The following is a 27,967-nucleotide window of genomic DNA, read 5'->3' as shown; positions in this document are numbered from 1 at the left end:
CTGTGCACCACAGTAGCCTGCCGCGCGACATAGGGTGTACATCGCTTCTATTCCTTCTTGTATTCGATGCGTCATGCTGACATCCCAGATTGCTTGGATTCTCCTCATCGAAAGAGCGAGACACGTCTCCTCAACCACATCGGCGGAGAAATCGGCTCTTCCTTTGGGTCGAATAACGTCAGCAGCTAGTGGAACCCCTTAGCTAGAGCCAGCCCATTGAATTTGTCAGCTTCGTTGGCTAGTGTGAGTTCAGTGGTACGATCCCCGTCTCTTCGAAGGCTTCCTGCGGTCACATCATAGACACGTTGTATTAATGACCGCGAGTAGGTGCCTGAGGATATGCGTATAGGCTCGTCTTATCTCACAGAGAGAAGGTTCGTTCTGCAGAAGCGAATCATGAATGATGTAACGCTACGTTCATTATTGGTGCCAGTTAGCTTGATCGCCGTGAAAGTACGGAGACATGAATAGAATTTGGGATGGATGACCAGGACCGCCATAGGAATACGTTGTGGCTGCCTTCGTTGGACTGTGGAATATAGTTTCTGGGTGTACAGTGGGACATGACCGAAAACAGCTAGCTGACGGAAGTTGCATATCACCGAATCCAAGGAAATGGGTTCGCAGATTATGGGCGCCTCATGAGAAATGAAATGATGAATCTCAGCACGATGGGCTGGTCGACATGGTATAAACGAATGTTAGTACATCAAAGATAGATACATCATGACAAGATGGTTCGAGAGCATTCGCTCGCGACAGAGAATGAGATGTAGGGCATTTGCAATAGGATATGCCGATCTACCTTCACCACGATGCGAGTCCCATCCCGTGGGGCCTCTGGCGGAGATTACACATCCAGCTCATGAGACCCTAGTGGGTTCCTGAGTAGCCCACAAGCTGCGTGTCAGACCAGATGCTGCCGCGTGAGACGCTCCCGTCTTAAAGCTTTCGGTAGATATTTTACGAGATTGCGAAGGTCTCAGAGGCTGAGACGAGCTCTGTGAGGGTGGTAAGATGTCACGATCCCTTGGTAGGGGCATCTGAGACGAGGGTTGGGAGGCAGCCTGAGGAGCGGTCGGGGACGCATTCGTGCTTGTAGAAGATGAACGAGCTCGCTGAGCAGCCTTGGCAGCCTCGCTGGCCCATTGCACCGTACTCGGGCGATGCAAGGTACTCGAACGAGACAGCGATTTAACTGTCGAAGTGGGATTTTCGACCTCGGAGGAGTCCTGCTTAGCAAGGCTCGAGTCGATGGCTCTGTCAGAAGAGGGAGAAGGATCATTGAGCAAGTCACGCAGCTGAGCGCACGCCCGCTCGCGCCGCTCCTCCTGCTCACGAGAGTTGACCATAGACCCAACGGATGGTCTGTGAGCGTCAAGAGGTCTAGAAATGACCGGCTCCTGGCGTTCGCGCATGGAAACATTAAGGATAGACGAGCTCGGAGAGCACGAGCAGCTCCCCATGTGGACATCGAGAATGCTGCGGGTGAGAGACTGAGACATAGGGTCGTCGAGTCGGCTGAGAAGGGAGGAGCTGCTCGGTGCACGATGGATGCTATGTTTCATTGGAATCGGTGGAGTCGATCCGAAGACATAAGAACCTGTCATCATCCTCTCCCCCGCTTTATCTTTGTCGTCATTTTGATCATCCGATCGCTCCTTCAGAGGGGGGAAGACGGGTGTCGGCAGCGATGGGATGGGTAACGTCGGCGGAACCGGCGACAAGCGGAACACATCCTCTTTATTCCCGACCTGGACCTTAATCATGTTCGTAGAATCTTTTTGACGTTCATCAGCGTCTGGGAGCAGTTCGAGGCTCGAAATGTTCCGGTCAGCAGCGTAGAAGTATCGTGTTTCCAGAAGGCGAGGTGGAGTGGGGAGGGGGTTGTGGCGTGTCCGTTTTAGTTCCTGCAGCTCCTCACTGAGTTTGCGGCATTCAGCCAGACAAGCCTCATACTGCGTTCAGCAAGCAATATTAGTATCTTAACCCGGCACACAACGATCATGCTTACTTTCCTAATAAGACTAGGTCAATCACTCGTGATGATCCAACAGTGTCGAACTCTTACCCGCTCCATTCCTTGTCCATCTCGTCGTGCCGCTCTCGCAAGCTCTTCTCTGCTGCCTGCGCAGCTGCTTGTTCTTCAGCCCTTGATCGCTCGAGATCCTGGTACCGTGCATCAGCGGCTTCTCTTTCTAGGCGTATTTGCTCCTCTATATCGTGGCATGTCCGTTGCAGATCAGCGAGAGCTTGCCTCTCCTTCGCGCACTTGCTCTGCAGGTGCGTATATTGATAGAGAAGTAAGTGTGCAGAGCGGAGATCTGCGTGCTGAAATCGCAGCAATCAGCATTACGTTAGGGAGGAGATTGTCTCTCATACCTCGTCAGGCCCTTGTGTCATGAGCCATTGATGTACGTCCTCGAGTACCTGGCTAACCTCCGAAGCCAGTGCGCCTTCACGTACTATACGCGTAATTCTCTTCAGCCATTGCTGCGCATGTGAAGAGGACTCGTTGATTGTCACGTTTGAGGGCGCAGGGTTCGCCGAACGACCATCCTTACTGACATGCAGGCGGCGAACTTCACCTGGATCGAAGTCTCTCCGGCAGAGAGGGCAGCATCGTCGGGTCAGCAGGTGCAGACACCTAAGATCACAACGGCGGGAACATGGACATGTCAGATCATCTGGCGTTCACATTCCAGCTAATTGCACACCTCAGACAGAACGTGTGCCCGCAGGATATTGAGTGTGGGTCCCGTTCATTATTGTACGTCTCCAGACAGACATCGCAAGTCGAAGAGGGGTGCAGCACCAGCATGACGGAAGACGGGATCAGAGCAGCGGGCGAATTAGACGTTTGGTCCTCCTGGCATAATAAGCTGAAACGCTCCGGTCGCCTGGCCTCTGTCGCGTGTGCGGCTAGACGAAGAGGCAAGGAGGCATGATATATGTGTCGACATTGTGAACATGAGGCGCCTGGAGATCGAAACCTCCAGTCTTCGCAGCGCTACCGACCGTGTGGGCGGTCTTCTCGAAGGATGATATGGCCCTATCTATGGTACACCTTGGCCGAGCTGCTGGCTTCGCTTCTGGTGGACAGTGCCGGCGAGATTCGAACACACTATTCCGAGTGGAGTCACAATTGGAACATTGCGTTCGGATCATGCCAATCTTTGAACATACAACGTATCACGAGGGGTACAACACAAGAGTTTTGGTTTTCGGAGCTTCCAGGAGGTCCACGGTAGCCACCCCCACGAAACGAGCGTATGGCGGGAAGCAGCTGATCGGCATCCGATTTGGGCGTCATGAGCCTCATGTTAGCAGCATGTTCCGTGATGGTGGGATATGACAAAAGGACCTCAGCGTTCCCAGGAGGCCATCCAGTAGAGGGCATAGTAAGCGGGTCCTCAGCATGGTAAGAGCAGAATGAGCTGCTAGTAGAATGGTAAAATGGCAATATTTCGAAATCAAAATAGATTTACGTTGGCAGATTGGCGATGTTGATACCACTCAACAGTGAAAACTGGTCGTTCTATGTAGCCAGGTAGATGCTCGAAGGATGGGAAATGAAGCCCTTGCACATGGTCAAGGCCTAGGGAAGATGTGCCTCCATCGCCGATCAGGGTTACGGAAGCTATTCTGTGCGCGTTCGCATGGGGTTGAACCAGACTGCATGTAGTAGGCGAGACCGAACACGAAGATTGAAGAATGCCAATAGAGTAAAGAATCCTGAGACGCGCTGATCTGAAGCACTTGAGGGATGACGCGTATTGACCGCTTCGCCAAAGGTCTCTGGGAACGTACAAGGCATCTGCAGAGTGGGAAGGCTATTGTCTCCACCTTGACATTGGCAGTCTAGGCCATGAGCGAACCATCCGATGGAAAGCAATAAGACGAGATGGGCCACATCCAGGCATCAGGAACGTCTTTCTATTGCATGTCAAGCTATTGACAGTCCGTTGAGAGAGTTTCTCGGCGAACCGGTGGGCATATTCATTCTACAGGGTTCCTGGGACCCACTACCGTTGCTACCTCGATTCCTAAGAACTGCCGAGGAGAAGATGAAAGTAGATGTGGCCATAATGTCAGCAGGCGTTATTCACCCCGGTTTCCAATGAGACGTGTCAGCCTAACCAGGCGATGAATTATGCTGTGCGTGGGGTTAAAGAAGCCTTCTCGATCCCCGACAGCACCGCTCAGTAGGCCCACGAAGCCTATCCAAGGAAACGACGATCCGCCAGCATAGATCGAGTATGCTCGGCCTTATATTGATCCTTGATAGGAAAATTGGCGCACTGAAAGCTTCACGGACCTTGCATTCAAAACTTTTAGACATTCGACGATTTTGAGTTGCCTCGGTTCGAGTGGATCGATATTGGCTGTCCCAGGTCGGGCCGAATTTTGTCGGCATTGAATAGCGCAAGGTGCTTAAAGGCAGCGGCCAGACGCAGATATTGCTCACCGGAGTGAACTATAACTGCTTCCGTTGCGAATTGAAATGTACGACGGGGCTTCCACATTTTGTCCAAGCCATTAGCTACACGGCAGGCGTTTGCATTTTCGTGGAACAGTATTTTGAATGAATCGGCAAGCTAGCAGTTGTCGCATAGACCAGAGTGGCGGTCGAAGAGGGAGACCGTGACAGACCGTGACATCGCTGCGCTGTGAGGCTGTGACGAACGAATGAATGGTGGTTGTCACGAGCGCTTTCATGAGCACCCTCGAGTCCCCCTCATCCAGACTCGTCTTCCTCCTCGCAAACAGCACTACTCCTTTCTCTGAATTGTTTTCTGCTTCAACATCCAGCGCTTCTATTAAAAAAGCTGAATGCCTGTGAAGCTGTATCATGTCCGGCACACACCAGCTCGAAGGGCTGTGAAACTAACCTCGGGTCTGATATTCCTGTCTCGTCCAGCTATGACTACTAAATTGACGCTTTCTTGATCATACGCACTCTGAAGCTGAGCGTCGAGTACTCAAACGTACTTGCACGGTTCTCATGATCAAAGCTGCAGAGCATTTCTACTTGGTTATCTCTCGCACTTCTGGGAAATTCGGTGACTAGCTAGAGCACCACATCTCCCTGCGTATGCCGTTTTCCTAGTTGATCTTGGCTTCGCTACAGGCGACAAGGCATATGTTCCTACCGAATCTCCTGCCAGCACTAGGCCGGTACGTGAAGTGCTAACTGATGATCTGGAAACGCTGCTGCAATTCCTCGACTCGGAATTATGCTGAGCCGAAGACCTTACGCCTTGCGAGGGCGGTTGTGTCGCATGACCATCGAACCATCGATAATAGGGCGAATCAATGGGACCTATATACACCGTCGTTCTGGATCTCATATCGAGTTTCTAACTCCTACGCTTTCTACATAGACAGACTCCGGGATGAAAGATGGCGGACTTAGCGGGCAAGCCGAATGTTGGATACTGCCGACCCTCAGACCCTTACAGACACTCAGGTTGTATGCAGCTTCATTCAAGCCATCATGCATCAGTATTCGCGGTCTAGGATGATCCGAACCATCTGATCAAGAGTCCGCACTGTTGGATTCGGTCCAAGCGTTCCGGAGTCCTCATGTTTTTGATGTCCAGCCCTCCGGCCCTTCTTTTGACTGTTCAATAGATACTCGGCCTCTCTTTCACTCGAGCGCATGCAGAGACAGAATACAATGTAGGCTGCTTATACAAAAATACATCATGCGTCTAGAGGAACTGCCTTTTAGATGAAAACCTGACATATGGCATGTGGAAGAGCTCGATGTGCTGCGACCATTCATGACGATCAGAATGATCAGTGTGGTTGGCAACATTGTTGATGAAGCTTCCGATGATGAATGCCATGGTTATGTTTGAGAACAACCTATCAGTTGCCCTGCTATTCTACATGAATGAACCTCTTATTTTCGTGAAACGTATATCTGAAGAGACACATCCTGAATGGGCGAACAATTAATTGAAACCTGCCTTTTATGGTGTCCGTGATCCTACATCCACCCCGTGCCTCGTGGCTGCCTCGAAGTTCCCACCCTCGCCCATGACCCTCTGCAAGTTGTCATGCTTGTAGTCCATCCATCGTCGACATGCGACGTCTGCCTCGACGGGTATAACTGGACCACTCCCGCTAACGCTCCCCATGCCATTGCGTGTGGCCATGTCTTCTGCTTGCAGTGCGTCTGAGGTCTATGCTCCTGGCATGCAGATTCTCACAAGCAGTGTAGATGTCTGCACTCACTCAATCCCAGTAATTGTCCTCTATGTCGCAAAGCTTTCCAGCCGGATCGCATCAAGAAACTCCATGTCGATCGAATCTATCCGGGCCAAGATCAAGACGTGACAAGCGAGGAAACCGAGCTGCTCCAACGCGTCGCTCTTTACTTTGGAGAGAATACATCAGTGGAAGATGTGAATGCTGTGATTGACGAGGTCAACGCATGGCTTGGTGCACGGCCAGATAACGATGGCGCGGTGAGTAGGAGCTCATGCCTTGGCAATGGTCTCGTCCTGCTACTACGACGCGGTAAGAGCTTCCAATAAATTCGCGAGTGACGATTTCGTCGAGTGTAATTTTCATTCGTGATCGTCGCGAATCCAGGGGAAACGTCGTGATCCGTAGTTGTTCATGAAGTCCTACGCGACTTTGGCAAGGGATATGGCGTTTATATTTTTATGTCCGTCCGGTGTGTATGGGATCATACCCGCTCCGGACGCTTTTCTTGACCTGCACTGTATTCGTTCCTCGGAATTAGCGACTGATTCTCGTCGTTTCAGCACAGGAGTCTACGCTCAGCAGCCGATGGACTCCGCGACTATTGGGATTTGCAACGACAATTATCGTATGAGAAGGAGGAACATCGTGAAACGAAACAAAGTTACAGGCAGAGGTTGCAATTGAAGGACGACGATCTTAAAAAGGCCCATTTAGTCGAACAGAACCTCCTGGAGCAGATGGAGAATGCGGAAAAGGAATGGAAGATGTGAGTGGTCTTGTTTGTCTATCGAATGAGACAGCGTAATTATGCAGCTGCTTGCCCTAGGAAGGTATGCTTTCGCGCCTTGGAGCACAAGGCCTTGCTGACCGTGCATTAGCTTACGCGAGCCAACGCGGAGATCGCGCTCCTACGGAGCGAACAAGTGCGGAGCCATGATCGTCGCAAGCTAGAAAGACCCGAGGTGCAAGTACCACGTCTGGACCTATCGCGCTCGGAAGGCGCCTCGAATGCCCTCCCTCAACTTCCACGGACTGCCAGTCCTGAACGCATCCCATCTGTGATGCGATCTAACACCTCATCAAGTCGACGCTCGTCGCGCAGAACAGAGCCCACTCCTGGACCTTCTGGATCAGCCAACACCATTCGATCACAGACACGACGCCTGAGCTCACCAGGGCCGTTTCCCGGGCCGTCTTCCATCCTGCAAGAGGGTGACGATGAGTCACGGAGAGACAGGTCTCTCCTACCACCTTTGATCGTTCCAGGCGCTCGTCCGCACGAAAAAATCGTTCCCCCGCGCCCGGATGGCTGGTTCGGATCGTTCAAAAGCCCAAGCGCTACTATCAACTCGCGCTCGACGCGCTTGTCCAACGCGACTCCGCCGTCCGCAAGTGCTGGGGCAGGCCCCTCTTCAGTGTCTCCTACAGCGTATGGCTGGCAATATGGAGCCGCATCTGATGGCCGCTATGGATACTACACGGCGCCGTGGCCGCAACCCTCGAGAGCGGTGTCCGCTGTGGACAACGCCGGTGCGCCTTCTAGTTCGTTGAGCAACCCTCCGCGTCCGCTTGCATACCCGACGTATGCAAGCACTTCGTATACAGCACAGCAACCTATAGCAGGTCCGTCGGGCACAAATCGGTCAGACTCAAGCGGCAGCCATACTGTCCGCAATGCGCCAGCGATGCCCAGAAGGACGCCAAGCGGACGTTCTCGGCGCGAAGACACCATCTCTTCGTCTAGGACGCCACGCGGAGACGCCGTTGAGACTTCTCAACCGCACGAAGAGCCCCTATCCAGCGCAACTCTCAATAGCATGACTCTCCTCAATCCTCCACCAAACCCCCAGATGGGAGACCAGCCGCCTGAAGTGAACGAACGCCGAGATTTGCTTGATTTACTGCGTGACAGCTCCCCAGCGCCGTCTCCTGCGTCAACCTGGGGAACGATCAACTCCTCGGATCTTCCATCGCGCAACTCTGCAAGCTCAGACCTAAGTGTTGGAGACCTTGGCTTGATCGGCTTGCCAAACGACAGCGCGTCCAGTTTGAGTGTCGGCGACCTAGGCTTGGTGGGCTTACCGAGCGGATCCCGCGAGCTTCTCACTGACAGTGAGGATGATGAACCTGCTGTGATCCCACCACCGAATCTAGGCGAGGATGATGATCTGCAAACGACGACTCCCACGTCTAGACCGTTTGCTCGTTCAGCTGGAAGCGAGACGTCTCTTCTGCGACCGCAAATGGGGAATCACGACCGAAGCGCCGGCTTAGGGTTCAACGCAGGCATCGACCACAGTGCGTCACACGAGATAATCAGCGGACCACAAGACCTGCGCTTCGTGAGCGACTCGCTCCTGCAATTTGCGAATGAAGACAGCACGAGCCGTGGCGGTCGGGCAAGTCAGGCAGACCATCGCAGCAGACGCTCTTCCCACTCCAACGCAGATGATGCTCCGGACACCATCGTGGGCGCGAGGACGGGTCTCGCTTTGTACAGTTCTCGTCCACAATCAAGGCCCGATGAGTACGGGGCGTCATCGTCGCAGTCACGACCTGCCTTCTATAGAGGCTCCAGTACGCCATCTTCCCATCGCTTCGATCGCGGAAGCATGAGCGACTCGGAGCATGTGTACGCTTTTTCTCAAGGGTCGTCGACGAGCGGAGCCGGATACGTTCGTGACCAGTCGAGGACCAGCGAGCGCCGACGTCACACGACTATGGCAGACAATGTTGCATCCTCACCTCACAGCCACTGGATTCCTGAGACTGCCATACCCCAGTCGCCAACCGTGTTCCGCTCCGCTCACGATATTGCGCCGCCGTGGAGTGCGGTGTACCAGCCAGTCGTGTCTCTTATGACCAGCCGAAGCACTGCATATCAACCGGTTAGTGATGCCATGCGTTCGCAGAATATGAGTTATCGCCCAGTCGCCCCTCCCTTCTCCGGCACCAATTCCGCGTATCGACTTGCTGGAGATGTCATCCAGCCAGCAAGTGTCCTCCAACATGCTATACCACCATCTCCGCCGAACCAAACAAGCGCATCTATATGGGCACATTACGCTCCACCTACCCCATCTATCCGTGGATCCACTTCTCGGCGGACATCGACCAGCTCACGCGTGTCGGACCGCCAGATCCCACAGGCACGCTATGGGTCTCCTCCGAACAGCGTGTTGTTTGGCGCTGCCCCTGAAGCTCCGACGATCTCCACCTCTGATGGCTTTGTGCCTTCCCTGGGCCAGAGCTCCCTCTTGCTGTCCTTCCCCGCTGCGTCGTCCACTTCGTCGGCCGCTGTGACGGGCAGAGGGGAGAACTCCGCGATACATGCTCCTGCTCCTCGATCTGCTGGTAGCCAGCACAACAGTCTGTTTGCGTTCTTGGGTCCGAGGCAGCAACGATAGAGCACAACTGGCTTCTGCCTCCGGAACATATAACGTTTAGGAAGAGATGATGAATCTGATGACTTGATTTAGGATCGCATGTCAAGTACGACTAACTATCTAAAAGTGCTGATCGCACGACATTTCAAGGATTTTTATGTCTGTCTTTCGGGCTCGCTGTAGATACCTTGTATCAATACCCTCTATTCTTGAAGAATTATTATCTAGTATGTAGTTCGTTCCCAAGTCGATAGTTCAGGACAAGACGAGAAACTTACGTCGAGTAGGCATATTGCGAGAGTCAGAAGTGTGCTCCGTGTTTTTTAAGCTGCTGCAGAATATCGACAAGTTCGCCATTATGCAGATCGCTTGTGTTCTCCACGTCAACGAGATATTTGGCAAGAGCATCTGTTGCCTCAGCACGCGCAGATAAGAGGGGTCGCATTAGCCTGCGAAACGACGGCGTAGGAGGGCGAGGTTCATTCTGGTTGGCAGGGCGACTACCGTTGCAAAAATCGTTGTCGATGCTGTGGCCGTTTCCGTTAGGCTGACCAGTCGAGGTCGGAGGGGAACGACGCTTGAGGAATGGATTCACAGGAGGAAGAGGAGGTTTGGCATATTGCTGCAGCTCGTCCGGTGTGAGGTCCGCTGTGCGGGGAGACAGAAGACCGATGAGGAGCTTCAATGAGGCGACCAGCCGCTTGAATCTGAGGGATGCGATGGTTAGTTCTAGCGTGGCAACCAACGAGTCAGGCTTGCGCTCACTGTCTATAATTTGCTGTGCGGCATGGAAAGGATATGTATGAGGTGTCGGATATGTGGGGAATGAAGACTCACTTCCGACAAGTCTATTGTGCCATTTCGAGAGGAGCCAAGCAACGCCACAGATGCTGACCAAGGACTGAATGCCGCTCTTAAGGGGGCCGCCCGGACACAACAGCCATACTGCGGCTCGCCGCAGGACTTGCGCGACAGGATCCTTGATGCCGTTGCTTTCATTGCTAAAAGCGACAGACATCGGCAATCGCTGCAAGACCCGCACTAAGAGGCTTCCAGCGACGCCATACGAGATACCAGCACCGATCATCCCGAATACCGCTTTGAACTGAGCATGTGTCTCCTCCTCATAAGGGCTAGACAGGACGCGCATGCCGAGGTGAGCAAGCAAGTATGCGGGAATGTGCACGAGGAACACCGGCAAGAATAACAGGAAGCGGAAGCGGAGGAACGTGCCTGCCAGCTCTCGAGAGAACGTGAGGAGTGCTTCGCCTGTGGAGGGCGCCCGAGGCGAGAGCGAATCCGGGAGGACGGCTGAAAGCGAGCTGTGCGACAAGGAAGTGAAGTTCAAGAAGGAGTAGTACCGCAGAAGAGTTCGCTTCACTCTTCGGAGAGAAGCAGGCCCGTCTGAGACAGAGAATAGTTTGATCAATCTACGCGAGGCCTCTAAGAAGATCTGATAATCATCGAAGACACATCGACTTACTGCTGGCTGATTTGAGCAAAATTTGCCATCGGAATGTTCCGCTCGTCCTTCCACAGGATATCCCGCGCCATCCTTGCGGCATGGACGGTGTCCCTGTATTCAGCGAAACTCAGATGCACGCGAGCAGAAACAAAAGTTGATCCCGGAACATGACACCCACCAATCCGGCGCATTGATTGTGAGCGCCACCATCCTTCTCGCGATCTCCTTCGTAAGCTTGCGGACTGCTTCCCTTGTGTCTGCGTCTGAGGGCGAGTCGGGCCCGGCCTCCGGGAGGTACCGTTCTGCAAAAGAGACCACATCGATGGGAGTTCCCCATCTGCACGACCGCATCGATTGCAATCAGGAATAGAGATGACAGAGATGATAAACGTAGATTGAGGTATACCTAACAGACATCTGACATTCAAACCGAGATTGAAGCCGTAAGCAAAGTTGTAGGTGCAGAGAGCGGTTCGACGGGTACTCACTCGACTCAGGTACCGAGACTTATCCGTATGCACGATCCCTACCGGAATAACCATCAATCTGCCATAACCATCGTCTGCACGTCGACTTTGATCGTGGCTTCTCCGCCATCGCATATACTCCAGTGCAGCCCAAGCCGCGCCGTCCTTCACCTGGGCGATGTGGGGCTCCGTGTAGCTCGTACCCTCTGGAAACACACCGATCGCCTCGCCACGGTCCAGTGCAAGAAATGTCTGTCGAAATAACGCTTGCTTCGAATCAGAAGCGCTAGCTGAGGAGTTTGCTTCGGTACCGATGTCGCTGGAACGAGTGCTGTTCGGGTTTCGATGGACAGGGATGTTCCCAGATAATACGAGAATAGCTCTTGCGATGGGATTCTTGAACAGCGAAGCCTTCGCCCAGAAGCGAAGCAATCGACACCTAGGTATCGTCGAAGCTTCAAGGTGTTTGGTCAACGAAAGCGATGTGAGAAGCTAACGAAAACTTACCAAGAGTAGCGATGTCAAGAATTTCATTGTGATGACATGAAACGCTAAGTATCGTCATCATCATCTTGGACCAACAACATTGTGAGGTGAGCACCAGTCTCAACGTACACAATGATAGGTCCGTCACTTGGGACGTTCTCCTCACCAACAACCTGTATTTCAGAGTAGAAGGAGAGTGCCCAGTGCGATAGCTTTCGTAGAACCCGGTAGACAAGCTGAATCTCCATTTCTGCTCGCAGCTTCAGGAGGCGTATGTCGAGGCTGATAGCGAAAGGTCGAGTTGAACATTGCGTACACGCGGCGCATCACGCGCCGTGACAGGAACCTGTCAATGGTTTCAAGATGGAAATTTGCTGGCCATAAGTGAGGATGCATTTGCTGTCCCTTGGAGAACGAGTTCAATAAACTGGAACTCAAGAAAACACGCGAAGAATAACCAGCGTAACGTTCAGACAGGAAGCATCAATGTCACCATGAGGCTCTTGACGAAGAATGTTGTGGTGGCGCATTGATGAATCTTGACATCACGTGCATGTGACTTTACGCGTGGCGGGCCTCATATTCTCTACTAGAGGCAAGAACAAATCAAATTCATTAATTAGCGGAACTACTTTCATCACATGTGCACATTCAAATGCAGCTGTGGAGTAGGCTTGCGGCCGCTGTAAGTGGCGCTTCCATACGTACATGTTGAATAGTGCGGCTTTACAACGCCATATGTTCTCCACTAAGACTCCATGTTCTCAGCGCCGCGTTAATTTTAGAGCAGCATGTGCACAATTTGAAAAGGGCGGTGTGTATACATAGCAACTTGCAATCGATAGCAGTGTATGGACCTACGGTGACGCATCACAGTTACAAGCTCCAAGTCACGAAAGAACGAACAGCTCATAGCGAGGGATCAGCATATCACATTGTGCTCGTTTCCAAAGCATCATGGCTAGGAATGGCCGAAGACTGCTGCCAGCTGGCCCAGGTTTCATTCGCTTGCGCTATCACATCAGAGTAGGTTGAGTCTCCATCCGAAGCCACTCAGATTCTTCGCGCTAGGATCCGGCCCCACATGACGAATTGGATGCACTATCTTCGGAAGGAGCCTCTTCTGCGTTTGAAAAGTCGCAAGGTCACTCGATTGAGGAGTCGACCACCGACGACGAGCTGGATGAAGTCATCTGACGTTTTGACGCTGTATCATCTGCATCCGAATGCAACGAAAGAAGCGGCTGCTCGTGATGCAACCTCGTCTGAGCAAGTCTCCTCTGCACGTGAACGGTGTGGGTCTTTGTCAATAGACGAATCGAGCGGCGAGAACCGTGGGGTAGGACTCGTGTACGAAAAACCTGGGGCCCTGAACACAAGTCCTTAGTTAATTGAGTTCGCGAACTTGCGTAACGTTCTTATGAGCATACAACGTACGTCATGGCCACACCGTGCGTTCCAGGAGTGATGTCAAACGGAAAGCGTGATGTGTGATCGTCAGCATTGCAAGCTCTGCTTTCCACGAACTCCTGTGTGTTTTAGGATTCCCTTCTTGATTCAGAGTCATATACGGTTCCGATGAGGATCGCCCAGTCAGAAAGGTCTTTAGAATTGTGCAGACCGTAGATCCCTTGGACGTCAGAATATTTGAAGCCTTTAAATCGCGAGAGGAGCCATGTTGCCGCGACATACGCACAGAGCACAAGTGCGGCGTTGACGTTACTGATAGGAAGAGAATGAGTGAGCGCGAGGGGAATCTCGTGGACGGACCAACGAGCATATATTGGAAGGCAAATACTGTGTTCGTCGTAGTCGTGTATTGCATATTTGCATCCATTAGTGCCAGGTTTTCTTTAGGTGATGCAACTCGAAAGTCGGGGATTATTGAGCTTTCAGATGATTGGATTGACCTGCGAATGTACGTCCCCGGTACACCATCCAAGACATTTGTTACAGCGCAGTCTGCGACAGTCTTGCCGTCCCGATACTACAGCTGGGATTGGATCATTTGATTAAGAGACATCTAGCTCCGTCGTTTCATCGAGCTTCCGTATGAGAATCGTTTTGTGGCATCCTTTCGAAAAACAAAAGGTAGGAAGCATTTCAAAGGGGACTGCAGGAGCAAAATCCAGGCCATTAAGAACAGAGTAACTTCCAGTAGTATGCGATCCAGACGCGATCGCATGGTCTTCCCGTGAAGTAGGCCACCTTCACTGGCTGCTTCAATCCTATCCGCTTCCATCGAAGGTTCTTTCAAGAGGCCTCAAGATCCTATTCAAGGGATGCAGAAACACGCATACTAACCACAACTGAGGAGCCTGCAAGCTCTTCCTTCCCTGTTCGAACTCGTCCAAGAAACGAAAATTGCGCTCACGCAACCGGTATGGTTTGGAATCCAATAAAGCGCGATGTTTCCAGATTTGAGAAGGTCCGTAAGCTGCTAGGTCTTTGTGCATAAGTTGTTCAGCATCGTTGACCGAAAGTTCGTCGGGTTCCGAAATGGCGCCACTTATCAGTGCAGGAACGGACTGAGTCGAGGCGGAAAAGGACTTCTGGTCTCTCTGGAATCCTACGAAGTGTATCAGATTTGTAACAGTAGCCCATGCGGATGGATCTGTAAAGTCCTAGTCATCCGTCAGTATCGTGCTGTGTATGTAGTGGATCAAGAGTTGGAGTCCAGATAGGCGCTCGCGATTACCTGCTCAAATTGTCTTGCCAGCCACTGCGCGAACGTTCGCTATACACTTTGCGTTCACTTGTCAATTGCACAAGCTACTAGGCGCGTGTATGAATCTTTCAAAAGCAATTTCCTAGTACTGAACTATGTAAGTGGGCATACCCCATCCAAACGTAATTTCTGGAGGAGCCTCGCGACCGTGGCATTGAACGGTGAACCTCTCGGGAGCATCGGCTTTCATCCAACGTGGTGTGACGTTATGAGCTGGTCCTCGTACAGACTGTCTTCAGAGCACTCTCGCACCTCGAAATAAGCCTAAGTCATCACATGAACATGTATTCACATCATTCGTAGTATCGTACTGCGTATCGTAAACCATTCTAATCGTAAGATCCGTAAACCGTCGTCAAAAAAGGAAACAACAAATTGCTACAGAGTTGGCCACTTGGGCTAGACGAGTGTCCCAGAGAACCACGAGGTAGTGAAGTAAGAGGCCACAAGAAGGTAGGTGAAAGAGAAGCGAAGATCAGAACGATATAAACAGTGAACTAAAGGGGGAGTAAGTATCAATCCAGACAGACAAGCGTGGAGCAGACAACGTGTCTCTGGGTGCAATCCGTGAACGAAGCAGAAATAGGCCAAGGCGAGATAACAGCAGGAGACAGTATGAGGTATAGTAAGGTATCCGACACGGCGAACCATTTATGATCCGCGTCTATGGATTCCACATGATGAGCAAGCTCCGCTCCTGCGGTCAGGACGAAGGCGAGGAGATTGAAGGCTTGCATCGACGTGGAAGAACGGAAGCAGCGGCCTCACTAGAGGATACGACGTTGGGGGAAGCAGGCTTAGACTGCTGCTTCCCCGACGCCGCGTTCCCAGCTGGGTACCAAAACTGCATAAGCTGCAGACGGCGCGCGTCACGTTCGCGCTGCTTCTCTTTTTCGTTCTCGTCCGAGCCTGCGCTCGTCGAGCGTGTCATTTTGGGCGGCAGGCTCGAAAGCTGCCTGGAGGGTATACGATGGACAGCCTGGGTGCCCGAGGATAGAGTACGGGTATGGGTGGGTATCGCTGAGGCCGGCCGCGTCGCAGGGGCCATAGATCGGTAGCCAGGAATGGTCGAGGCGGAGCGTGCATGGGCTGAGGCTGCGCTGATGCGGGGAAGAGAGAGGGAAGATTGGACGGAGGACGCGAAGGAAGCGCGCGTCGGGGATGTCGGGGACGTGGGAGACGTAGCGCCTGATCGTGGGTTCATGAAAGAAGCGGTGGACGGAGGGCGAGGAGTTGGACTAGTGGTAGATTCGCCCGCCTTGAGCTTGAGGCGTATTAATTCTGCGCGCAAGGTCTGAATCTCTTGTACTTTTGTTGCACATTGTGTGCGCTATGGGCAGCGGTCAGCATGCCGGTCTGCGGAATTCGCGGAGAAACGTACCGTTCTGCGTATCTCCGACGTCAGTAGTGAATCAAAACGGATGATCATCGGAGACCTACCTGCGTAGCTCTTCCTCTGCCTCTTCTTTTGCTTTATCAACCTGGGCGAGCTTGTTTCTAAGGTCACTTTCTACCGCTTTCGCCATGTCCGTCGCCTGCTTGTGCGCCACGTGATTCACGAGAATCGCATGGAGTAGTGCAGCGCTCAATTGTAGAGCGGCCTTCTGCGGATCATGGACGGTCAGGAACCTTCAGACATATTACGAGGAATGCTCACTTGGTCATCGTGGGACTTGACGTCAGAAGAGCCTGAGAGCCAGTCTTTCAGCTCCTGATGCAGATTTTCGACTTCTTCGACAGAGCACTTCTTCGCCGCTACCTTGGCGACCTTGTACTCCAGCCGCCGAGCTTCGGCCCTGCTATCCTTGAGGCTGGATGGCGTTAACAATAGCACATCGTCATCACTGTCAAGGGCGACGTCTGGAGCATCGGCGGTGGCTCTAGCAGGAGTCGAACGGCCGCTGTTGCTGAACTCCACACGGACCAAACGAATGGTGTCGCTAGTGAAGGGCACGCGACAGAAAGGACAGGAAGGCGTAACGCGTGTAGGTGTTTTTTTGAGGATGTTGTTGCAGCAATTAAGGCATAGGACATGTCCTGGATAGCGTGTAAGGGACGATCCACAAGACTGTTCGACCTGAATGAAGAGTTTTTATGCTCGCACTCACCGCATGGCATAGAATGAGGATAGTTATGCGAGCCATACTCCTCTGCGCAAACGTCGCAGAAGGAGCCAGGCTTAAGGGAAATCATAGTGACGCCCCTTTCTACGTCGACGAACCTGATGGAGATGAGGGTGGAACATTGGCATGAGCGGGATCAAAATGTGAGTCAGGGATTTAAGTAGGCGCGAGAGGCCTGGATGCCCAGAAAGGGATTCAAATCAAGAATCGTCGGCGTTAATGCCCTCCCGCACAGCTCATGCCCTTTGCCACTGAGCCTCAAACATGAGGCGTTCCACTTACCTCTAGAAACTGCGGTGTGGTTTCTTGCGCCTGCGCAGATCAATCCTGGTCCCAGGGCAGTCGGGCCACTTGAGTCAGTTCCAGAGTCTTAAGCGCGCAAGCATGAAAATTTTCCTGTCACTGTACTGGTTCTCATGCTCAGGTTGCGGATGCAATAAGCATCGCATCAGGTACCTGGTCTGGAAACCAATCTTCTCTGCAGATCCGTTAAGCAATGTATTGCTGGTGAAGGAGTTTTGTTCAGCGCCATATTTACACTCCGAAAGAGTAGAAAATTCGTCTGAATTTACTTACAAAACTGAACCACCGTATCTCCGCGGTTCACAAATAAGGCATGATGTTGGAAATACGATGGAAAGGTATGTTTCAGAGATCTTTATCAAAGTCAGAGGGCATGGCGAGAATTATTGACACTAAGACTCGATAAGTACTTGTGCACTCTGTCAGACTCCGACCGAACAGAGCGCCTTGACAGTCGAACTCCGCTGCGACATCCTTCGCGCTCATTTTGAGGTCCGATCGGCTGAGTGTACTTACTCCGGTATCACCATGCTCGCCTCCACCTTCTGAATCGTGCAAAGTTCTTCATGTGGCCCATCAAAGATCATATTGTGAAAGTTCGGACCTTCTGGCCTTGTTTCGACCATAGATGTGCTCCTTCGTGGGTCAATTGCAAGTAGTAGAAACTGCGATTTGCTCTTCAAGTAATACTGCTTCTTTGCTCCTTTCAAGCTTGATTCTGAGTTCCGAGGAGGCGCAGCAGGCTCAAGGTTCTTGACATGCCACTTTAAGCAAGGACTTGCGCCAATATGCAAAGTTCTTGATCATCAGCTTGTCCAGCTGACTTCTCAACTGTTCATACCGAGGTCTCCATGATCTCCAAGCTGTTGTGGCGCCTCTATCCAGACCCTGCTGACCTCTCCACCCATACAACCCGACGCGCATCTAACGGTCATACTTGGCTCTGACAACTGGATACATCGCATTCTTCATTACTACGCGGATACGCATTCTTGATCGGCATTGCTGCTCCAGCTCATCGTTCTTGTTTATATTCATTGGATGGGAGCTGCATGCCAGTCAGACGCTTAGATCGATCTGCTACCCGGCGTTCATGAACGAAATTTATGTGATCTCCCCGGATGCCATGCTCAGTGTTCCGTATCCGAGTTGATCGGCCAATCTCTTCATGCAACACATCTGTATGCGTCCTACCTATTGCTCATCGAGTTACAGACCGCTCTGCGTCCTCAACTTCATAACCCACTCATGCCGTGACGTTCTCAATCAACCTATCCGCTCTCTGGGCACAGTGCGGCCGACCATGGACTGCCCGGCTTTGCGGAATAATTGAGTCGCCTAGCGTTAGGAGAGCCCCCTGCAGTGCCAATTCTCGACGGATCTCGAAAGACACACAACACGGTGCAGGCACGGTGCTGCCAAGTTCCGCTACAGTGGCTCACGTGAACCTGTTCCGCGCTCGAGGCGATGACCCCAGTGAATGGTGATGCAACACGCGCATGGAACGTTTCAAGTCTGCGACGGGCGACCACATGCGTTACAGGCCGCAAGACGCCTTCGAATCCGCCATGAAGCAGTGTTGGCAAACTTCGGCGGTCTCTGAGAGAAGCACAGCGTTATCGATCCGGCCATCGACGATCATCAGTAACGGAACATCCCTCTCGGAGTCGGAGGTCTTGACTGCTGGTGCATGTTCGCCACAAATGGACGTGGCTAGAATCGCGGGAAGATGCCATCCAAGGAGTCGTGTTGTGGCTATGAATGTGTCTTCTCAGATTCATATGACCTTCTTTTAACGGATCTCAGGGACTGATAGATTGACACTGCAACATGCCGAATTGGTAAGTTCCATCATGTCGTCCAGCCGGGAGAACCGCACGGGAAGAAGTTTGGTTGCGTCTTCGACTCCCTCTCCATGCCAACTCGGTGCAATAGTAACTCGGTGCGCGGAGCTCATTCTGCCAGAGGGTATGTCCTTATCACCCTTTCATCAATAGGTCTACGCAGCTCTTACGTCGTAATGCATTGCTCCAATCTAGCAATATGTCATCAAAACTCCTTGATACTCCAACAACTCGTGAGTCCCACTAACACGCTTGAAGGGAATTCCGCGCGATATATTTACCTCAAACTCCATTGATGACTTTAGTACTGAAACTTGCTGTCATCGGCATAAGCCTTGGTAATGGCATGTGTCTCTCAGCGCGAGCTGGTCGGTGGAGCACTTACTAGAGATATATTGATAGCACGCAGTCATCGTATGGGCGCTTTTTGCTGACGGGCGACAGAGACGATGACCGAGTCCCCCGTGGCTGGGCATGATGAGGAACGGTGCCAAAAATCGGTTCTTATTGTACCTGGCTGTAACGTGAAGGGCCCACATCACCGTCATTGCAACGTATTACGTGTATTGACCATTTTATCCGGTCTGATTTAATATTGACCATACACTCACAGCCGTCATCATCTCACTGGATATAACTCGTCGATTGCTGCTGCTCTATCAGCGGATAAAATTAATTCATTTCGGTAAGGATGGTACATAAATATCTGGTGAACAGTGAACACAAATGATGGACAGGAAGGACGTCATCATCTCGACGTCTCATGATCAGTCATGATGAGGGCAAATATATCGCATTGCCTCAAACCCTAGGACTTCCTATGAGCAACGAGAACCGATGATTTTATCGGACCTCACTGCCGAGGACCGCGTCACCTGAGCTGTTCGTTCATAGAGGTAAGGCTGTGAGCGGCTGTGGCTGTGGGCGCGTAGTGTGCGACTTGAAGAGGACGCCACAACCTGGATAAAACACTCTCGGATCACATTGCCCTTCTGCCGCGAAGTCTGACTCTGAGTACAGGCTGTCCTGCCGACTAGACAAGATTTCGGCGCGAAGACGAAGCACAGTTGGTAAGAGGACAAGCATTGTGGTTTCCCCGCGGGGAAGTCAGAAGCCATCCTATGCGAAAATACGGATACAGTAGACGCGCGGAAGCGCATGGCCTTCAGCGTTGGATGGCAACAATCTATTCTATCGGATGCCTCCTGACGTCGAATGAAGTAGCCTGGGTAATCAGTGAATCCCTGAAGCAGTTCCTGTGAGAACGCTGGCAGACGGTTCACGAAACAACATGCGTTTCCGTGGCGATTCCTGAATATTTCGTGGACGGCATATAACATGGACTGCATACCGTAGAATGGAGTATGACGAGACGTAGATCATTCAGGCAACAAATGTTCATTATATAAATATGACCTTAACACAGCAGGATAGGTCTTCGTGTAAGAAACAAGGCGATTTGAGTTTGAGAAAGTCATCGACATACCGACGAGCGCAGTCAGACTATTAAGACGAATATTCAGACAGAGCACGATGCCAGCGAATGCATTGCCCGAGGAAGGGTGTCCGGCTACGGCACGGCATCGGTGTCATCGATGCGCTACGGCAGATTCAAAATATCTCACCAAGGCTATATCAGACATGTTGTCCGATTTCATTTCCATCGTCGTCTGCATGTCGATCTCGAAGGACTGTGCAGTATACAATCGTTCGGTGCTCCGGAAGTTTCTGATGATCAGGTAGCATACCTGAGGGCAAACGAGGCCGTGCATGACCACACTGTCACGGTCCATACGAGGTGGAGGCATGGTAACCAAACCGCCAGTTTCATTCATCTTTCTCAGATGATCTCTCGCATTGAGTGAGGCGAGCAAGGAGTTCAAAAGCACTGCCAATGTTCAGCCACGTGATTGAGCGCACCTCGGAATGATACGTACACTTTGGCAGCACGAAGTATACAGCAATAAATGCGAACTTCTTGTTCTGCGGAAGAAGGGTGTACTATTGACCGGAATTAGTGTTGGTATATTGTGATAAGAACAATCAGAACTCACCAGAAGCAGACAAAGCAGGGCACATAAACTATATTCTGTGTTTGACAGGCCCAGGAACGTGCAGGAAACAAGCGTACCTGCTGAGTACACCAGTATTGATGCTGTATAGCATCAACGTATTGACCACGGAATTGGTCCTGCAGAGAGATGAACGTGCAGCTCATGCCGTGTGCAAGAAACTAACCTGGCTAGACTGCCGCGTTGGCGATGTAGCAGAATGCAGAGAAATGCGGTTATGAGGACATCCGCCGTGACACCGGAAATGAAGTAAGGATATAGGAAATACTTCGAGAACGAAAAGGGACAGGTGAGCACCAAGTCTGAAATAGCAGCAACAATTAGCGAGCACTCCACTTACCGATAGCGCCTTTGGTTTCAAGAAATAGTTGTTTGCACGAGACCTCATGTACAGTCTTCAATTGACTACAACAGCCAAAGAACGAGATGGACATACCCCCAGACGGAGAATGCTGCGGCCGCGTATCCCGAGTGCACCATTAATAATGAAACGAGGTCATGGAGCTGATACTCTGCACATACCCCAACCGCTGGCTGGGGTAATCGCTTGAGATCAGTCCTACTGCTGGCCCGTGGAAAGCATGATTGAAAGACGTACCGAGGGTTATGAAAGAAACGAAGGCCTGGAACAAGTTTAGAGGAAGCGCATGCATCGGATAAGGCACGTACAACTGTGCTTGTCATCAACAGTTTTCGTTCGCTGACTAAGAACATTTTCCAGTCACATGGAGTTTACTCGCCAATTCATTCCACTTACGCATCCATATTCTGCAACAGAACATCCTGAGGGAGAAATTGATGGTCAAGCATGACTCCACATTACCATGACCGGGAATAGATACTCACCCTCTCACGATCGCATCGCTGAGACTCTGGAGATTATGCTGTCAGCCGTATCTGACGTGCATATGAAAAGGGTCGCTCACAGATACGAAGACATGAGACTGAATATAATGATGAGCGAACGGGACGAAATTATAATGTCTTTCTTACTGCAATGCACCTGTTGCGATGCACAGAAATCAGCACAGGAGACCGTGACATAACTCGAAATGGTTACCATAATGGTGTCATAAGTGCAGCGGCATTCATGTAGTCCGTAATTGTGTAGCTGTATGATGCATGAATGATGAAAGCAAGGTGTAACCCGTCGAGTACCCTAGTGCCTCGACGTTGGTTAAGATGAATGGAAGTCTCGCTCTCGAAGTGTCTGACCATAGAAAGAAGACCTACGTGGTTGCGAATAGCCTCGTTAATCCTGTATAGGTTGTAAAGCGTGGAAACGAACGACGTACTAGCCATCTGATATAGTATGGGTCATGGGAGGGTCGCTTGTAGTAGACGAATGCCTGGAGGTTGGTTACGCCATAGAGTCTATGCTGCGGGGTCATCACAGTCAGGCCATCAAGGGGTCTCAGAAAGCACTTGCATGGATGCCGCAATTGTCCCTGAGGGTCTCTATCAGTGCAATGCGCCAATATCGCAGGCTTGAACTGAACGTACCAAGGTATGCTGCTCCGAGAGTGGCATTGCGCGGGAAGAGCTGGCTCTCTTCAGTCATGGACAATTGCGCCGCCATTTCAGTACGACCTCCACGGGGAAGACAACTCACATTATATCCCATGGCGCAATCTGCTTATGTATACGGTGCGAGCAAAGTCGCTGGGAATGCACAGTCAGCAACAGTCCTGTGGCCATCTCCCGAAAGTGCCGTTCGCACGTTCAAACGCATCCAGCCTCGGCGGATGTACATTCCAGCTGTGTCGCCTCAATTCCACGGGCAGGATGCCCCGATATCACTGACAAGAACACCGAATATGGGCTTTTCAAGCACCTACCACAGACAGCGGCGCTGACGGCGTTCAATAACATGCTACCGTCAATCTGTCAACCAACGAATCATGATTTCGGGGCGCTGCACGTCTTGTGATCATCAAGAAGAGCTATTTCCATTCCATAGAGGATGCCCTCATCCCATATGCACCAGAATGCACAGCGTACCATATGAGATGCATGTTCTGTTGTGACACTTGGTCCCTCTTTGAAGCCAAACTGTGGACACACGATAGACAGAATTAGGTTGATGATCTGGTATCTGAACATCTGCAAAGAAATGGTGAGACTACGAATTGGCAATGTACGTTACTTCCAGTGGGAAAATCCGTGAACGATGTCATCGGGCTTCGCTTACGCACAGCGTAGCGTCCGATGATCGACATCTCGGTTGCATCTGCCAAGAGTGCTGGTTCATCGCAGCGAGCGATACCATTACCCGAACAATGTTTAATTCGGGCAGCTCGGAGACAAAACACGGTCTTGCTCACCGAATGTAATCTGACGAGTGGCAACTGTCAGCTTTTTGATAATCGTAAGAAAGGCAATTCATACATCTTCCATAGAGTATGTGGTGCATGAGATCAAATAAAATCCAGCCACGGCTCGCGTCCTGATTCTAGAACAGACCTATTGTCAGTCCGTGTGTTGACATATACGAGTTGAGGCAATTACGATAAGCTATGAGAGACTTATGAACTGCATTGATAGCAAGTGGTCTTGAACCTAACTATCGAAAACGTGTGTGAAGTAGACATTAAAAATAGCTATATGACAGCCTCTCACCGTGTACCACGGCGCTGACACCATCAAGTCACGACCGCCGTCAATTTCAGTGCAGATTGAGTAATTAAAGTGACCCCCAAGTTCCGAAATTTCTCCTGTAACGGGTGAAACAGCTTTCATGATTGACAATACAATTCTAGTGGAGAAGAGGGGGTCGATCAATCACCGGAGATGTGATTGACAAATACTGTGCAGGCATGATGGCCTGGGAAACATGCGATTAATCTCAGGAGTTTACTCCAGTGGGAGCAGGGAGGTCCAAAACGGTAACAGAAGGCACAAATATCTTGGAGACGTTATGTCATTCATTAGGGATGCCAGCATGCTGCAGTCCTGTGAAGCAGGAAGCTATGCCAGATGAAGCGAGAAATTATGAAAGAGTTCATGCCTTGGTAACAAGCAGAACAACAGCATGTCGACAAGACGGAGGAGCGATGAGAACTACCAGCCAATGTTCGCTTTGAGTGGAAAACCCCGCAGAAACACTGAGGCAATGATTCCGAGACCCGTAGCAGCATAGAACGAGAAAAGCGGTTCTAACGCAGTAGACATGTGCAGAGATCGAAAGTGCAACAACGAAAGACCGCATCTCGGAGGACCTTCACACTTACTTAAATGCTTACGGTGCTATCATCAGCAGCAAAATGTAGAAGCTCAGTGATACGTGAGGCCTTGTACATCGAGAGATTCGCATGCGCATGCATCATAAGTTCACGCTCACCTCTTCCGCTGTATCATCAATGACAATCATTTGGAGCGGTATTGTCTTCGTCCATGGTAAAATAAGCGATGCAGGCTGTTCAGACGCTCAACGTCAACAACGGTTGAGACCTTCGGAGATCGCCGAGTCGCCACTCTAACAGTACCCTATCCGACGAGCCGCCGGCTGTGGCGTTTGTGACCTACTTATTCGTATGTCGTACAGAGTATAGAGAACAGCTTGTTTGCGGTGCAAATTATAGAAGCATCATGCAAGTTTCGACCTTCTGTGACATGCATGGTCGTTGAAGTGGCTTCTCAACAAAGTCTTGACGTATTCTGCAAGGCTTGAATATTGTACGACACGAGCCTGTAGGTTCTCGCACGACGTATTGCTAGCAAGCAGCACAGTGCAGCAGAGATGCTCGTATCCGCGGTGATACATTCGGCGAGGCTGTAATCGCAATGAATCGCACAACACAAAGATCCGTAGCATATCTGCTCTGTAGGCAGGAATAAGCATCAATACAGTTTTCGAAGCCACAATTCGTATTATACATAGAAACCGGAATGGATAGCCTCCCAACATCTGACCTCCGGCATAAACGAAACAAGTTATAGTCATAGCAAAACGGGACATTATCGAAACGACGGTTGAAACTTGAAAGTATCTTCCTTTTCCCCATGACATACGGTGTTGTCTTTGGAACTTTAAGTGTACGCTCTACTGTACAATTAGCACCAGTACTGACAGCGATGAATTGAATTCAATAGTGCGGACCTTTCCAGGATTGAATCCGTCTTTATCTCGGTCGTGGCATGCACGTGAATCCTCGAAACCTAAGCACGGTAAATACACAACACTATGAAGATCAATATGCCTTACGTCGTATATATCTGCATCTCTGTCGCCTTCTGATCCGCTGACGGTCGCGGCAGTGCCTGGAGTATGCGACAACGGTATCGTCACGACCTCTCCCGTCATTGCCTGACGCAGGCTTTGTCTTGCGTTCAAAGTCGCCAATAGCGAATTGAGAAACACTGGAATACCAAGAAATCAGTGCCATGGATGAGAATCCGACAAAAGATTGTAAGAAGACTCACGTTTAGTCAGCACAAAGTAGAATCCCATGAATATAAAATTAGTTGGAGATGCCGCATACTTACGGACAGAACATCAACTGATAAGACAAAGAGTTAAATCGAACACTGATTTACTGTTATGAGACACCCAAGCTCGCACATGCTGCATCGTCATTCAGCTCACGATGCTATGCAAGACATTGATCATACCTGGTAAAGAGGCCCGTATTGATGCTGTACAGCATCAGAGTACGTATAACCGAATTGTTCCTGAGTAAGTATGTCAGCATTGCTGTGGTCGGGTAGGAAATATATCCGACGAACCTCTGGAACCTTGTACGACGCATGGCCAATTGATAACAAAGCGCACCAGCGATAAATACATCCGCAACAACACATGCTGCGAGGCCGACATAAATTACCCACTACGGAATGCGTTAAGCACATGGCGAGATCCGGGAGTGAAACGAGCTTACAGGGATCTTTGACAACTCAAAGTACGTATCCACGGTGTACCTGTTCGATCAAATCATACAGTCGATGAATGGGGAGCGACGTTCGGTGAAGCCTACAATTTTACGCTGAATACTGTTATCCACGCATAAATGTTTTCTGTCATTATTTAAATTCTGTGAGACTCACCAAGGCTCATGACTAACGCGTAAAAGGGTCTCATATGAGCAGACATACAGAAACAAAAGGTATTCCGGTCCAGCTCACCAAAGGCGAGAAGCGAACTAGCGATCTGATCTTCATCATTAACAAGCATGAATCCGAGTCAGATGGTGACTTACAATGATAGTGATCACGGCCCAGTTCATGGCGGTTCTGGAGCTGACTTGAAAAGGCTGTGAGTGAAGGCTTCAAGTCTACGAGGAATGCAATCTCACGTCTCCATACACGATGGCAGAATATGCTGTAGCGGGAAGGAGCGATCAGGCCGTTGTTAACATCACAAAGACTTGTATGTTACCCTCTTATTATCACGTCACTAAAGCCCTAGAAACGGAGGAATATATCATATGAAATGAGTAGGATCTGAGTACACTCACGGTTGCAACAACTTGAGCCTAATTAGTGCGAGAAATTGAGCATGAACACGACGAATGTCAACAGACGATACGAACCATCAGGCCCCTGTCCACGATAATTCAATGTTTGCAAAAAGAAGAGTCCGACGGCCACTCACCAGGTCGGCGTGATCATCGCCAATACATTCCCAAAATCACGGACCGCATAAACGTACACCGCATACGTGATGAATGCTAAGTGAAGGCCGTCTAGAATCCTAGGTCGCGGCATAATAGGTGTCACTTCGCCAAACTGTAGTGGTGACAATAATCTCACCAGAGACAAAAGACCTGAAAGTACAAACCTGTCAGTTTCGTAAGCGTATTCTGCCACTGGACATACAAGATGCTTCAGAATCCATGAATCTCCCTCGTTCCGCTTATAGTAGATGAACGTTTGCACACTGGTAACACCGTAGAATCTGTATGATGTAAGTCTCCAGTACATTGGCCAGCAATGGTGGCAATCTTACATGGCCACAACGATGTTTCCTATGCAATGAGTTAATGATATCGTTTATCCGTGAGATGAGACGATATCATACCTATGAAGATTGCTCCAAGGGTGTTGCCAACGTCAAAATGAAAGGTGCTGTCAGCCATCGCCGAGCTGGGGGATTATGCTAAGAAGCTACCGAGTCCGTCCTTCCGCTATATAGCCCGAACCTATGTCTACAAAGTTGACCACACACCGAGAAGTCAAGACATATCAAGACGAGTAGAGTTTGCATGAAAACACTTGTCGATGATGCATCATGCATCGTCTGGTTCCAATGATGCATTATTTGTAAAGAAATATGGGCGGCCATCAGCAAAATGAAACAGGGGCCGTCTGGCATCTTATTCTGGACAGCCCCGTGTACTTCGTGTATGAATGATGTCTTTCGGAGATAAAGCCTCAAGCAAGCAATACCGAAGTCTTGACTAGGCGTGATTTCCTACTACAGAGATGTCCGCGTCGGCATTTAGGGTGCGTTGTATTCCGATGCTCACGCACGTTGCAATGTCTTGTCCATGATAAGTGTTATCGTGAACAGGGCACAAGACACGGATTCTTTATGCCTAGAACAATAGAACATCAGCTGTAATCGGCGATACATAAGCAAGACCGATCCTTCGTTGAATTAGTGACAGAAAGAAGGACAAGAGAACCTATATGCGGTGCACCGGCACAGGCATGGAGTACGCATGCGGTAACGTAGTCGCAGTGTCTCGCGCCCAACGTCCACGGATTGTGGCTTTCGGATGTACGATAGATGGAAATCATCCGCCAAATCTGTGGTATGTTCGACAGTGGTGGAAGGCGCATTACACAACCAAGCTACTGCCAAACGCCCGGAGGGCCCGCATCTGCCGCACAGCCACATGAACTGACAATGCCAGTCACCATCCATGATGAGTAC

General features: G+C 50.7%; 7 protein-coding genes across 7 annotated transcripts; 1 reads left to right on the top strand and 6 right to left on the bottom strand.

Annotated features, from left to right (window-relative positions):
- Nucleotides 1–863: 863 nt before the first annotated feature.
- Nucleotides 864–2,821, bottom strand: LAESUDRAFT_761794 (uncharacterized protein; the record flags this gene model as incomplete). The annotated part of the gene is made up of 5 exons (XM_040912974.1): nucleotides 864–1,958; nucleotides 2,015–2,027; nucleotides 2,072–2,331; nucleotides 2,383–2,647; nucleotides 2,718–2,821. The coding sequence occupies 5 exons, from the start codon at nucleotides 2,819–2,821 to the stop codon at nucleotides 864–866; spliced, it is 1,737 nt and encodes a 578-aa protein (XP_040761442.1).
- A 3,224-nt stretch (nucleotides 2,822–6,045) lies between these two features.
- On the top strand, nucleotides 6,046–9,921 carry LAESUDRAFT_729000 (uncharacterized protein). The gene is made up of 11 exons (XM_040909555.1): nucleotides 6,046–6,178; nucleotides 6,230–6,476; nucleotides 6,780–6,985; nucleotides 7,046–7,049; nucleotides 7,098–8,767; nucleotides 8,789–8,851; nucleotides 8,882–9,055; nucleotides 9,086–9,107; nucleotides 9,132–9,508; nucleotides 9,530–9,592; nucleotides 9,614–9,921. The coding sequence occupies exons 1-11, from the start codon at nucleotides 6,066–6,068 to the stop codon at nucleotides 9,624–9,626; spliced, it is 2,952 nt and encodes a 983-aa protein (XP_040761441.1). The 5' UTR covers nucleotides 6,046–6,065; the 3' UTR covers nucleotides 9,627–9,921.
- LAESUDRAFT_683555 (acyltransferase) lies at nucleotides 9,778–12,468 on the bottom strand. Its single transcript, XM_040905829.1, has 9 exons — nucleotides 12,153–12,468; nucleotides 12,045–12,088; nucleotides 11,559–11,992; nucleotides 11,477–11,487; nucleotides 11,249–11,407; nucleotides 11,089–11,181; nucleotides 10,443–11,035; nucleotides 10,371–10,383; nucleotides 9,778–10,312 (listed from the first exon to the last, which is right to left on the bottom strand). The coding sequence occupies exons 1-9, from the start codon at nucleotides 12,269–12,271 to the stop codon at nucleotides 9,907–9,909; spliced, it is 1,872 nt and encodes a 623-aa protein (XP_040761440.1). The 5' UTR covers nucleotides 12,272–12,468; the 3' UTR covers nucleotides 9,778–9,906.
- Nucleotides 12,469–15,253: 2,785 nt separating this feature from the next.
- Nucleotides 15,254–16,988, bottom strand: LAESUDRAFT_728996 (uncharacterized protein). The gene is made up of 4 exons (XM_040909554.1): nucleotides 16,860–16,988; nucleotides 16,409–16,788; nucleotides 16,192–16,355; nucleotides 15,254–16,082 (listed from the first exon to the last, which is right to left on the bottom strand). Exons 1-4 carry the CDS (start codon nucleotides 16,942–16,944, stop codon nucleotides 15,455–15,457), a joined length of 1,257 nt encoding a protein of 418 aa, XP_040761439.1. The 5' UTR covers nucleotides 16,945–16,988; the 3' UTR covers nucleotides 15,254–15,454.
- Nucleotides 16,989–19,216: 2,228 nt separating this feature from the next.
- LAESUDRAFT_728993 (uncharacterized protein) lies at nucleotides 19,217–19,575 on the bottom strand (the record flags this gene model as incomplete). Its single annotated transcript, XM_040909553.1, has 3 exons — nucleotides 19,424–19,575; nucleotides 19,327–19,365; nucleotides 19,217–19,254 (listed from the first exon to the last, which is right to left on the bottom strand). Coding segments are annotated over exons 1-2 (183 nt in total), but the record flags the coding sequence as incomplete, so codon positions are not given.
- A 531-nt stretch (nucleotides 19,576–20,106) lies between these two features.
- LAESUDRAFT_728988 (uncharacterized protein) lies at nucleotides 20,107–23,155 on the bottom strand. Its single transcript, XM_040909552.1, has 24 exons — nucleotides 23,095–23,155; nucleotides 22,706–22,755; nucleotides 22,597–22,636; nucleotides 22,523–22,541; nucleotides 22,389–22,467; nucleotides 22,309–22,322; nucleotides 22,154–22,252; nucleotides 22,087–22,096; nucleotides 22,020–22,037; nucleotides 21,940–21,965; nucleotides 21,851–21,876; nucleotides 21,763–21,797; nucleotides 21,692–21,716; nucleotides 21,616–21,627; nucleotides 21,530–21,545; nucleotides 21,434–21,476; nucleotides 21,260–21,360; nucleotides 21,153–21,212; nucleotides 21,076–21,103; nucleotides 20,959–21,022; nucleotides 20,770–20,909; nucleotides 20,647–20,712; nucleotides 20,508–20,591; nucleotides 20,107–20,437 (listed from the first exon to the last, which is right to left on the bottom strand). The coding sequence occupies exons 2-23, from the start codon at nucleotides 22,715–22,717 to the stop codon at nucleotides 20,541–20,543; spliced, it is 984 nt and encodes a 327-aa protein (XP_040761437.1). The 5' UTR covers nucleotides 22,718–22,755; nucleotides 23,095–23,155; the 3' UTR covers nucleotides 20,107–20,437; nucleotides 20,508–20,540.
- Nucleotides 23,156–24,896: 1,741 nt separating this feature from the next.
- LAESUDRAFT_704354 (uncharacterized protein) lies at nucleotides 24,897–27,576 on the bottom strand. Its single transcript, XM_040906549.1, has 22 exons — nucleotides 27,562–27,576; nucleotides 27,110–27,505; nucleotides 27,038–27,056; nucleotides 26,908–26,986; nucleotides 26,842–26,855; nucleotides 26,684–26,782; nucleotides 26,622–26,631; nucleotides 26,547–26,564; nucleotides 26,468–26,493; nucleotides 26,385–26,410; nucleotides 26,289–26,332; nucleotides 26,215–26,239; nucleotides 26,137–26,148; nucleotides 26,067–26,082; nucleotides 25,971–26,010; nucleotides 25,819–25,919; nucleotides 25,705–25,764; nucleotides 25,630–25,657; nucleotides 25,516–25,573; nucleotides 25,298–25,452; nucleotides 25,193–25,251; nucleotides 24,897–25,135 (listed from the first exon to the last, which is right to left on the bottom strand). Exons 2-22 carry the CDS (start codon nucleotides 27,165–27,167, stop codon nucleotides 25,123–25,125), a joined length of 960 nt encoding a protein of 319 aa, XP_040761436.1. The 5' UTR covers nucleotides 27,168–27,505; nucleotides 27,562–27,576; the 3' UTR covers nucleotides 24,897–25,122.
- Nucleotides 27,577–27,967: the final 391 nt, after the last annotated feature.

Source organism: Laetiporus sulphureus (genome assembly GCF_001632365.1).
Source record: "Laetiporus sulphureus 93-53 unplaced genomic scaffold LAESUscaffold_38, whole genome shotgun sequence".
Classification (NCBI taxonomy): domain Eukaryota; kingdom Fungi; phylum Basidiomycota; class Agaricomycetes; order Polyporales; family Laetiporaceae; genus Laetiporus; species Laetiporus sulphureus.
The sequence above is the reverse complement of the archived record's forward strand: the minus strand, read 5'-3'. Positions and strand labels throughout refer to the sequence as shown.

Excerpts from the sequence above, each read along its gene's own strand:
- LAESUDRAFT_729000 (XM_040909555.1), top strand. The coding sequence starts at position 6,066 with ATGCTTGTAGTCCATCCATCGTCGACATGCGACGTCTGCCTCGACGGG. Across the intron at positions 6,477-6,779 it reads GGCCAGATAACGATGGCGCG|CACAGGAGTCTACGCTCAGC; the intron begins GTGAGTAGGAGC and ends TCGTCGTTTCAG. Across the intron at positions 8,852-8,881 it reads ATGAGCGACTCGGAGCATGT|CGGAGCCGGATACGTTCGTG; the intron begins GTACGCTTTTTC and ends GTCGTCGACGAG.
- LAESUDRAFT_683555 (XM_040905829.1), bottom strand. The coding sequence starts at position 12,271 with ATGGAGATTCAGCTTGTCTACCGGGTTCTACGAAAGCTATCGCACTGG. Across the intron at positions 11,182-11,248 it reads ACAATCAATGCGCCGGATTG|GGACACCGTCCATGCCGCAA; the intron begins GTGGGTGTCATG and ends CGCTGAATACAG. Across the intron at positions 11,036-11,088 it reads TTTGCTCAAATCAGCCAGCA|ATTGATCAAACTATTCTCTG; the intron begins GTAAGTCGATGT and ends GGCCTCGCGTAG.
- LAESUDRAFT_728996 (XM_040909554.1), bottom strand. The coding sequence starts at position 16,944 with ATGATTTCCCTTAAGCCTGGCTCCTTCTGCGACGTTTGCGCAGAGGAG. Across the intron at positions 16,356-16,408 it reads TCAAGTCCCACGATGACCAA|AAGGCCGCTCTACAATTGAG; the intron begins GTGAGCATTCCT and ends CATGATCCGCAG. Across the intron at positions 16,083-16,191 it reads GCAGAGGAAGAGCTACGCAG|GCGCACACAATGTGCAACAA; the intron begins GTAGGTCTCCGA and ends CCGCTGCCCATA.
- LAESUDRAFT_728988 (XM_040909552.1), bottom strand. Across the intron at positions 21,798-21,850 it reads CTGTTGCAGAATATGGATGC|TCAGCGAACGAAAACTGTTG; the intron begins GTAAGTGGAATG and ends AAATGTTCTTAG. Across the intron at positions 21,717-21,762 it reads TGTTGATGACAAGCACAGTT|GCCTTCGTTTCTTTCATAAC; the intron begins GTACGTGCCTTA and ends AACTTGTTCCAG.
- LAESUDRAFT_704354 (XM_040906549.1), bottom strand. The coding sequence starts at position 27,167 with ATGGCTGACAGCACCTTTCATTTTGACGTTGGCAACACCCTTGGAGCA. Across the intron at positions 26,411-26,467 it reads AGTGACGTGATAATAAGAGG|CATATTCTGCCATCGTGTAT; the intron begins GTAACATACAAG and ends TTCCCGCTACAG. Across the intron at positions 25,920-25,970 it reads TTGAGTTGTCAAAGATCCCT|TGGGTAATTTATGTCGGCCT; the intron begins GTAAGCTCGTTT and ends CGCATTCCGTAG.